General features: G+C 45.1%; 1 protein-coding gene across 14 annotated transcripts in view; it reads right to left on the bottom strand.

The window, feature by feature from the left end:
- PABPC4 (poly(A) binding protein cytoplasmic 4) overlaps positions 1 to 11,006 on the bottom strand; it is a 43,019-nt gene that overhangs the window by 16,927 nt on the left and 15,086 nt on the right. For 7 of the 14 annotated variants that reach the window (XM_066269555.1, XM_066269549.1, XM_066269547.1 and 4 more), the window contains 6 exons: positions 10,811 to 10,938; positions 9,183 to 9,276; positions 8,950 to 9,080; positions 8,697 to 8,756; positions 2,143 to 2,166; positions 271 to 448 (listed from right to left, as the gene is read on the bottom strand). In XM_066269555.1, the coding sequence (XP_066125652.1) occupies positions 329 to 448; positions 2,143 to 2,166; positions 8,697 to 8,756; positions 8,950 to 9,080; positions 9,183 to 9,276; positions 10,811 to 10,938 (557 nt within the window). In that variant the 3' untranslated portion in view covers positions 271 to 328. Of the gene's footprint in view, positions 1 to 270; positions 449 to 2,142; positions 2,167 to 7,046; positions 7,252 to 8,421; positions 8,757 to 8,949; positions 9,081 to 9,182; positions 9,277 to 10,810; positions 10,939 to 11,006 lie in introns of those variants that run through there. The other 7 variants (XM_066269551.1, XM_066269557.1, XM_066269556.1 and 4 more) reach the window with 4 other exon arrangements.

Here is an 11,006-nt window from a genome sequence, read left to right as displayed (position 1 = left end):
CATGAAGATTGATCACAAAGATTTTTTTTTTTTTTAGTGGCCAAACATTTAAGGGTTTTGTGGTAGGCAAATGTCTACATTCTACTCTCTGGAACCTGGGAATATGCTTATTATATGGCAAGATGGAATTAAGGTTAGTCAGCTGATCTTAAAACAAGGATATTATCCTGGGTTATTTGGATGGGCCCAATATAATCACAAAGATCTTTTAAATGTGAAAAGGGAGCAGAAGAATTAGCTTCAGAGAAACAGTGTGTGAGAAAGACTTGCCTGGTCATCGCCGGCTTGAAGATGGAAGGCACCAAGAGCCAAGGAATGTGGTCGATCTCTAGATGCTGGGAACGGCAAAGACACAGAGTCTCCCCCAGAGGCTCCCGGAGGAACACAGCCCTGCTGACACCTTGATTTTAACTTGGTGAGACCCATTTTGGACTTTTGATGTCCTGACCTGTAAGATAATACAATTGTCTTCTGTTATATAGTTCAAATAGTTTTCTTTTGAAGCACCCAACCTATCATAATCCTGTAGGTTTTCTCTTCCTTAGTTGTTATTGGTTTAACTTTATTAGAGTGTCACTTTTCAATGGCTCAAAAAAGCCTAACTTTTCTAACTAGAGCCAAAAACAACTAGAGCCATAGTCACTTTCAGAGAGTTCATGAAATCTTGCCTCTTATGGAAGATTCACAATTCTACCTTGCAATGAATTTACACTTTATTTGCAGTATACTGTCCCAGACTAAAAGTCAATGAACATCCTGAAAAAGGTTGGAGAATAAACATGTTAAGTTTTGCAGGCCACATACAGTTTCTGCTGCATGTTCTTTTTTTCCCACAACCCTTTAAAAATATAAGGTCTACCGGAAAGTTCTGTCTGTTTCTATCACAAGTTTCGACACATAAGCACATGTTTATTTGGCACATGTGTGCCTATTTTTATCACTTAATGTATACATACTGAGGTAGCAAATTAACTAAAAGTTGATTCACGTTACTCTTATGTGTGAAGCGATAGTGTACCCATGGCTACTGATAAAGTTCATTTACGCCACTGTAATTTTTACGAATTTCAATAAGGAAGAAACGCTACAGAAGCATGTCTGTTGCATCCACCATATTCCCCGGACTTAGCACCCTCCAACTAGCACTTGTTTTTGTCCTTACAAAATTTTTTGAAGGGCAAAAAATTAAAAAATGAAGAAGATATCAAACGGCCTTGGCCGGCTGGCTCAGTGGTAAGAGCGTTGGTCTGGCATGCAGAAGTCCCAGGTTCGATTCCCGGCCAGGGCACACAGGAAAAGCGCCCACCTGCTTCTCCACCCCTCCCCCTCTCCTTCCTCTCTGTCTCTCTCTTCCCCTCCCGAAGCTGAGGCTCCATTGGAGCAAAGATGGCCCAGGCGCTGGGGATGGCTCCTTGGCCTCTGCCCCAGGCGCTAGAGTGGCTCTGGTCGAGGCAGAGCAACGCCCCAGAGGGGCAGAGCATTGCCCCCTGGTGGGCAGAGCTTTGCCCCTGGTGGGCGTGCTGGGTGGATCCCGGTCGGGCACATGCAGGAGTCTGTCTGTCTGACTGTCTCTCCCCATTTCTAGCTTCAGAAAAATCCAAAAAAAAAAAAAAAAAAAGAAGATATCAAACAAGCACTGGTCCAATTTTTCGTATCAAAAGATAAAACATTTTTCAAAAATGGGATATACAAATTGCCCTCACGCTGGCAAGAAATCATTAATAATAATGGCAATTATATTATTTAATGAAGTTTATTGACGGTAAGAAAAATTTGTATTTTGTTTTATTCCAAAAACGGACAGAACTTTCTGGTAGAACTTATATATATATAACATTTAGCTCATTGGCCATACAGAAACAGGCTACGGGATGGCTCTGGCCCATGAACTATAGTTTCCTGACCTCCAATGTAAAATACAAAACAGGGTAAAATTTAGTCAACAAAGATGGCTGGTATTTATTCAAATGTTAAACACAAAGAACATCTAAATAAGAATTCATTTTATAAACAGTTACTTCATAGTGAACACTTTCAAAGAATGATGACTTTTTTCTTTATAACTTTGGCTATGGAAATTAGAAATAAACAATCAAGCACCAGGTAACAGCTTCAGTAAAAAGCAAAGATTCTCCGCCATACCGTGTCAGTAGCTGCCGCAGTATCCTGCCAAAAAAATAAAAAGTTTATGTTTGCAGTTAAACTCTTACAGTTAGCACTTAAATAAAAACTCAGTAGCACAAGCACAGGAAAAAGACCCACTTTCCCTTCATAACTGCTTAGACTGTTATGTATATATTTAACAAAAACACATACTAACTGCTTCGTAGACCTGATAGTATACGGCCACGTGTCCAGGTTACCGAGACAGAGAATACCCACAGGAAATAGGAACTAGCACGCCAGGTCAGAAAGCTCAGGGCTCTGCAGGAAGGACTCATCTTCCACATTCTGACTATATGAGGGGAACTTTGAGTCAGAATTTCCTACCTCTTGGCAACTGTTACCAAGCCTCTGTAGAGGGTTGACTAGTGTCCCCCAAATTTCATATCTACCCAAACCTCAGAATGTGACCCTGTTTAGAAATAGGGTCTTTGCAACCTGATCGGTGGTGGCGCAGTGGATAGAGTGTCAATCTGGGATGCTAAAGTCCCAGGTTTGAAACCCTGAGGTCACTGGCTTAAAGCGCAGGCTCACCAGCTTGAGCCCTAGAGATCACTGGCTTGAGCAAGGGGTCAATGGCTCCACTGGAGCCCCACCTGGTCATAAGGGAAGTAATAAGGCACATAAGAGAAGCAATCAATGAACAACTAAAGTGCTACAACTATGAGCTGATGCTTCTCATCTCCCTTCTTGTGTGTCTCACACACACACACACACACACACACACACAAAGTAAAAATAAATAGGTTCTTTGCAGATGTAATTAAATGGAATGAGGCCATACTGGATTAGGGTGGGCCCTAAATCCAATAACTGATATCATAATAAGAAGAGAAGACACAGAGAGGCACACACAGGGAGGAAGGCCAAGTAAAGACAGGCAGAGACTGGAGATATCCAATTACAAGCCGAGGAATGCCAAGGATTGCCAGGAGCCACCAGTAGCCAGGAAGGAAAGGATCCTTTCTAGATTATTCAGAGGGAGCATGACCCTACCAATACCTTGATTTTGGATTTCTAACCTCCAGAACTGTGAGAATAAATTTCTGTTGTTTTAAGTCCACCCAAGTTTATGGTAATTTGTTATGGTAGCCCCAATAATCTCCTATACCTACCCAAATGGAGAGTGCTACCTTTTGTAACCAATAACAACAGTAACACTAGTCAAATAGTAAACAATGAAACTTACCTCTGCCAACCCAAATTCAACAAAACCATGTCCTCTGTGCTTTTCTACAATAGCAGAAATGGGTAGTTATTATGTGGGCAATAGGAGGAAGCAGGGCATATCCAGATGCCATTTAAAAAGGGAAAATCTAGGGCTCTGGCTGGTTGGCTCAGCAGCAGAGCATCAGCCCAGCACGTGGAAGTCCCGGGTGTGATTCCCGGCCAGGGCACACAGAAGCGCCCATCTGCTTCTCCACTCTTCCCCCTCTCCTTCCTTTCTGTCTCTCTCTTCCCCTCCCGCAGCCAAGGCTCCATTGGAGCAAAGTTGGCCCAGGTGCTGAGGACGGCTCCATGGCTTCCACCTCAGGTGCTAGATTAGCTCCAGCCTCAGCGGAGCAATGCTCCAAATGGGCAGAGCATCGCCCCCTCATAGGCATGCCGGATGGATCCTGGTCAGGCACATGCGGGAGTCTGTCTGACTGCCTCTCCACTTCTAACTTTGGAAAAAATACCAAAAAAAGGGGGGGATCTAGTTTTTAGATTTTTCTTGGTTAACAATGCTTCTAGAAATAGTAAAGTCATTCTGTGCAAGTCAATATAAGTAAATAGTGAATAAAATTTTAAACTTTGCATATTCTATTCTAATGCTACCCAACATTTTTTTCTTTTCTTTATGGATGCTTTGCTTTATTCAGATGGCTGGGAATCTGGGGAGATGGGGGCTACAGTCCCAAATCATCTCCTTTATTTTAGTAACCTTTATTTACAAGACTTATAGAAAGTTAAAAAAAAAAAAGTTGATCTATCAGTTATTTATTAACTACATACAGAGCACTGACCTCACTACTGAGTTAGGTGGGTACTTGAGAAAGCAGCACAGCTATTTTAGTTGGCAGAGAGCATGAGCAGTAGGAGTTACTAATTCATAGAACACAGGCGTAGAAAGGCTCCCAGAAGCCAGTCTTACCATCTTATTTAAAAATTGAAGAACTTAAGGCTCAGAGAGTTTAAGTGTCACACATAAAGTTAGGGGCAGCGCTGGGTCTAAAACTCCTATCTTAAAAAATAACAACCAAGAATCAAATAGAACCATGCACCATAACTATGATACCAACAAAAGGAAAACTCACCCATGTGAGCAGAGGCCAAGGCTCCATGGTTGAGGCTGAGCTTCCTTGCTGCCCTGTGCTTTTTAAAAGCACAGCTGCCAGGGAGATCTGGTCAGCAGATGTGCACTTCAGCTACCCAGCAAGTGGTAGTGTGAAACAACAACCAAATCTTTCAAAAATTTCCAAAGACTATCTTCTTACTTATTCTTACTATACAGTTTCTATATTAAATGATGAGAAATGAAAGGCCTCAAATGGTTGAATGTGGAGAAAGCCTTTTTTCAAATAAACAAAACAAAATCTCTGTAAATTTCAGCCCACATCATACCATCTTGGCTTCACTGTCCTCAGAACATTCCTTTTCCATCATCAAGATCAGTGATGTTGTCCTACAGACATTTTAAACTTCATTACAAACCAAACATACACGGAATGTACATGATACTGTTTTTCTCAGGTTCTTTCCCTGGCATTAGGAATCTAAACATAAGCAACACCACACCAAGAAGACTTATCTGTGCCATAATCCAGCGGAACCTAAATGTCATTGATGTCTCCAAAAGGAATAAAAGCAGCATAAAGAACTTTGTCATCCACCTCCTCTTGCCAGCCCACCTGCAGACACCAAGCTCCTTTTCCTGATGTCCTCCACACTCTTGGTACAGCTGCTGCAACAATGTGTTAGCAAGACAGCCAGTGAGGATAAGAGTCCCTACAGTCTTTTGGATAGACAAAATGACTTCTCCACGCCCCTGTAATGCAGCTTCCTAGATGGGCTCATCAACTCCAATTTCTCTCTCCTCCATACAGCCACTAGAATGATTCCAAGAAAGTGCAAATCTGATTACAGCACTGCCCTGCTTAATATTGCCCCAAAGCTCATCAATGACCGCAAGACCGCAAGAGTCCAAATTCCCTAACATGGCATATTAGACCTTCATAACCCGAGCCCCGCCCACCTCCCCAGCCTCCTTTCCCCTCCTTCCTCAAGGTTAACTGTTTGCCTGGAAGTGCTTAGCCCTCTGGGCTAAGTCCTGACCTTTCAAACCTTGCTCTGGCGCTAGCACCTCTAGGATGTTAGCACTCACTTCTCCGGATGGAGTGGTCACTCCCGACCATATTCAACAATAATCCTACAATCACATCACAATGGTCGCCAACCCACGCAGTGAAGCTGTTTCCATAACTCCCCAAATATTCTGGGAATGCCTTCATCTAAGTAGCCAGGGCCGAAGTTTGGGATACGGGTCCAAGTACTGTATCTCACCACCTCTCTGGGTCCATGGTCAGAGGAAAAAGGGTTCTGGGTAGCGCTAGGACTAGCAAAGCCATTAGGTCGCGACCACCGTTCATAGACCGCGGGGACAAAGCTCCATTAGAGACCTGGCCCTGGTCGTCACGTGCCGCCTGTAGCCAACCCCAAGCTCGATTCAATCAAGGTCTTGCCAGCGAAGACCCTATCCACATCAGCTCGCCCACGTTGAGAATACCGCCAGCGGCCGCCATCTTGCACCCCGGCCCTTCCGCCGGAAGCTGGTACTCGCGCCCCGCCCACTGACCAGTTGGCGCAGATGCCGCTCGCTGCACCAACCGGGTTCTGCGGCTGGTAGGTGTGGAGGGGCAGAAAGATAATAAAAAACAAATGCATAGCTGCATTAATGGTTGTCAGAAAATGGGGGAATCTACTGTAGACTGGACCTGACCCTAAGGAAAAGCGGGAGTTGTCCAAAACGGAAGAACATCCAAGGAAAGGGACCACGTGGGTAAGGCTCAGAGGAAGGTCAGCCTGCCAAGCTCAAGGAAGGGAAAAAGGGTTCCCGGAGGGAAGTGAAGACAAGGAGACGCTGACCTTGGCCAAGGAGTCATTTGGAAGACTGAAGGAACCACAAAACATGTAAGACTTAAGCATCTATTTGCTGCTATCTCCCAAGGCTTTCCCACTACCAGGGGAAACCCCGGTCACAGAATCTAGACTTCCGGTCCTGCTGATCTGCATAGAGGACCAACTGTGGTTGGCGACAGAAGGGACCGAGCACGTCATAGAGGGAGGGGCCTGGCACTACATACGTCATCACATGTCCAGCTCCCAAGGCTTTCCCCTGGTCACAGAATCTAGGCAACCGGACCTGCTGCCCTGCATACAGGACCAACTGCTGTAGGAGACAGATAACCCACCAGCAGCACGTCATGGAGGGAGGGGCCTGGCACTACATACGTCATCACATGTCCTTTAGAAATGTGCCAACCGATATCAGATCCAAAGTCTGCTTAATCAGACTCCTGTTCCCTACGTTAAGTAAGAGCCAATACAAAGTCCTCCCATAACAATGCAATGGGCCAGTTCTGCACATCTACCTAACCCAAAACAGCCTGCTTATAATTGTTAGGAGAGGATGAGAAGCTATACAGAACTTCATTTGACCCTATTTACATCCTAAAATTATTTCCAGTGAAGAGATTTATGGAATAAAACTATGTGGTCAGGGTACAACATAAGACAGAGGCAGTTTTATGATTTTTTTCTTTATTGAGAAACTTAAGACTTGGGTACATCAAATAAAACCAATTTTGGGGAGAGGACCAAAACTCACAATAGAAAAAAAAAAGTTAACACTGTCTGGGCCATAGCAGAACCCAGAGAATATATTTTTTTTAATCGAAAAATTCTAGGTGCATCATAATTGACCTTTCGATACAAAATGACCTATTAAATTTGTAATTTGTGGTTCTTGGTGTTGAAGTCCATAGGACAAGCTAGGAAGTCTTCAAATCTTGAGCTGAATTCCATGAGGGGTTATTTGGCTTTTGAATCCTGAAAAGAAAAGCACCAACACAATCAAAAGAACCTCAGAGATTCTCTAAAATCTCCGGCTGATGAAGAAGGTATTATAGTCAACCTCAGTGCTGACATTTGGGCCTGGATAAAATTCCGTTGGGGTTGACCTGTGCAGTGTAGAATGTTTAGCAGCATCCCTGGCTTCTACCCATTAGATGCCAGTGACACATTCCCAGTTGTCTGAACCATAAATGTCTCCTGACATTGGCAAATATCCTCTGAAGGGGTACATCTAGTTGAGAACCAGACTTTGAGGATAGCTAGTCTATAAAGACTCATCCCCACCCTTCCAGGCCATCCTGTACTCAAAGCTTCTAGAATTTTATGGTTATTTTCCTTAAATCCCAAATGACAAGCCAAGAGGCCATGGCTAGTTAAGTCAACCTTAACCTCAATACCAGCTCTGGCCCTTAGTAGCTGTATTTTTTTCTTCTTCTTCTTCTTCTTTTTTTTTTTTTTTTGAGCAAGAGAGAGATGGAGAGGAAAGAGAGACAGGAAGGGAGAGAGATGAGAAACATTAACTCATAGTCGCAGCACTTTATAGTTGTTCATTGATTGCCTCTCATATGTGCCTTGACAGGGAGGGGGGCCTCCAGCTGAGCCAGCAACCATGGAATCATGTCGATGATCCCATGCTCAAGCTGGTGAGCCCCGCGCTCAAGTCGGCAACCTCGGGATTTCAAATCCAGGACCTCAGCATCCCAGGTCGATGCTCTATCCGTTGCACCACCACCAGTCAGGCCTACCTGCACTTTTCCCTTGACTGTGCCTCTGTTCATTGAGTCTCCTTTCTTCATCAGTTCTTGTCAGACAGGATTGTCACTCACCAATCCCCCGAAGACAGGGGCTATGGCCCCCCAAGTCCAGAAGTTGACTGGAACACACACTGTAACTGCAGTCAGATGTGCGTCTGTCTCTCCCACTTTGACACCAAGGCCTGCGTATCCTGTGCTCCCAGAGCTAAGCAGTGGCTATATACACAGCTGACCTCACCAATCTCAAACCAAACCAGGGAGAATCTCACAGAAATGAGACTGTACGCTCTGATTATGACAACTCCCGTATATTTATCATTATTCCAAACCAAAAGTGGGATTCTTGAAAAAGTCTGCTTGTAACTATTATGAAAGGAGAATAAGCTATACAGAACTTCTAACCAGGTGCTCTTTATTGAGAAAACTGTTGCTTGCTTCTTATAATTTACAACCTTTACTCTTTTCTCCATGTTAACACATCCAAATGACAGAAAAAACCCAGATGACAGTGTGCACAAGTTATCAGGTTAAATGGCAGAAACATGGTTCTATATATTGTCCCTCATCTTTTAGCAAGACACTGAGTCAAAACCATTGCAGAAAACAAAAACAGCCAAACATACGGTTTTTCCTTGTCTAAGAGGTAGCAGCAGCAACAGCGCCCACCTTCTGGGCAGCTTCTTTCTTGGCATGATGAGCCTGCAGAACTGCCACGGCTTCATCCACCTGTGGGAAATCTCCAGGTGGTCAGTGACATGTAAGGAGAGCCCCTCAATCTTCCCTGAGCCCCAGCCCAGGGGCAGCCTCCTGAGGCTGACTGCTTTCTCAGACACCCAACCACAGCCACCCCTCCCCTCTGCCACACCTGGGGGCCCCAGGCCAGCTGTCACCCTCCCCAGCTGAGACCACCCGCATGCACCTTGGAGCGCAGAGACTCGGGCGACTCCAGCATGTGCAGCAGCTCGGAGTTGTCGATCTCCAGCAGCATCCCCGTGATTTTCCCAGCCAGGTTTGAATGCATGGTTTGGATGAGCGGGAACAAACGTTCTCCTGGGGGAAGATACTCCAAGTCACAACCAGCTTGAATCCCAGGAATGGACACTAGGTCTGGGTCAGTAGCAGGCTCTGGCCCCCTCTTTTGCAAGTACATACCCAGCATCTGCTTCTGTTCCTGGGGAGGTGCTGCGGCCAGCATGGAGGCGGTCAGGGGCTCCTGCCCCTGCACATGGACTGCAGGTTGGGGTGCCTGGGAACCAGGAGAGGCAGTGGGTTAGCACCAAAATAAGGACACTTGATGGTGATGAACATCTGAAAGTCTACTACGTCAAAGAGGAGGTGGAGGTAGTTGTCCTTGCTGTCAAGAAACTAAGTGCAGTCCTGAGGGATGGAGAGGGCGAGGGGAGAACAGTGGTGTGGACACAGATATGCTGCCAGCTACAATAAGAACAGCACGCTATCAGAAGGGAAATAAAACAAATCTACAATGCCTGGCAATCATCTACCACATGATTTTAACTTATTCAAGGTTATTTACCAAGGTTACCCACAGAATTTGAATCCTTGTTAACACAATGTATAGGGAACATTTGTGTGTACAGCTTTTACGTGAAAATTAGTTTTCCTTTAGGGTGAATTCCTAGTCAAGACCAGCTCAAAGACTAGGAATATCAAACCATTTGCAATTATATCCTATATCACCTTCATTGTACCACATGTTTTTATTCTATCAAATGCTTGAGGACCATCAACGTGCAATGGCAATGCCAGTCACAGCTCTGAAAGTAGGGCCTTATAGGCAAAATATTTCACACAGTATCAAGTTCCGGGGAATATTCAACTTAGACATCATGAAGCAGGAGGAAGCAGCTCAAGGATCACAAAGCTCAGTGAGGCTCCTCTAATCAAAGTGCTACTGAGCTTGGCCTGACTGGTGGTGCAGTGGTTAAGGTGTCAACTCAGACAATAAGGATGCTGTTTAAAACCCAAGGTCACTGGCTCTGAGCATAGGCTCGTCAGCACAGGGTCGCTGGCTTGAGCGGGGAGAATCGTCCGCACAACCCCAAAAGCTCATCAAATCGAGCCCAAAAGTCGCTGACATAAAAAGCTCAATGTTGCTGGCTTGAACAAGAGGACACTGGCTTGCCCCAGTCAAGGCACATTTGGGAAGCAATCTATGCACAACTAAAGTGAAAGCAACTACAAGTTGATGTTTCCTACTCTCCCTTCCTGTGTGTCTCTCTTTCAAAAACATAAATAAATCAGTAAAATAAAGTGCAATTGAGCTTTCAACAAAACAGATGCATCATGGCTTGCTTGGGGAGCATAGCTCCAGATATAGCAAGTTCCAGCTAAGAAAATCTGAGGTCTGGGTCCAGCTGCCCTCCTCCAACTTAGCATGTCTGAAGCTGAATATCTCTGTGAATTGAAGTTCTTTCCTGCCTCAATGCATGGATCACCTTGTAGAGCAGCCAAGGATCAACTGGGCCAGTGGAGGGGAAAGAGCAATGGAAGCTCAAAGAGCAGAATGAACTGTGTGTATTGTGAAAAGGAGATTGGAAGCACCAGCTGTCTCCTCTGGAGCATTTCTGAGTCAACTGTTATTGGGAAGAACACTTGAAGCTCTTCCTTGCCTACTAGATAGAGAGCCCCTCAAGGGCAGTGTCACCACAGGACACAGCACTCTGACACAGAGCAGGCATTTAATGCCTACTGAGGAATCAAAGCAAGGCATCTTTGAAATCACATGCACGTGAAGGAAATCCCTTTAGCATGAGCCTCACCTGCAGAGGCGGAATGGCAGGGTGCGGGCTGCGGACGCTGGAGGCATACTTGTAAGGTGTAACAGCCCGAGGAGCAGCAGCAGCCACAGCGGCACGAGGGGCTAAGTTCTGCACAGCTGTGGGAACACCTTAGGAAAAGAACAAGTAAAATTAAAGCCATCAGTCTGGGCAAAGACCCGTCAAATCCCATCTTTCC

The sequence above is a fragment of the Saccopteryx bilineata genome, chromosome 3 (assembly GCF_036850765.1).
Source record: "Saccopteryx bilineata isolate mSacBil1 chromosome 3, mSacBil1_pri_phased_curated, whole genome shotgun sequence".
In the NCBI taxonomy this organism is placed as follows: Eukaryota; Metazoa; Chordata; class Mammalia; order Chiroptera; family Emballonuridae; genus Saccopteryx; species Saccopteryx bilineata.
This window is presented reverse-complemented; position numbering and strand designations above follow the sequence as displayed.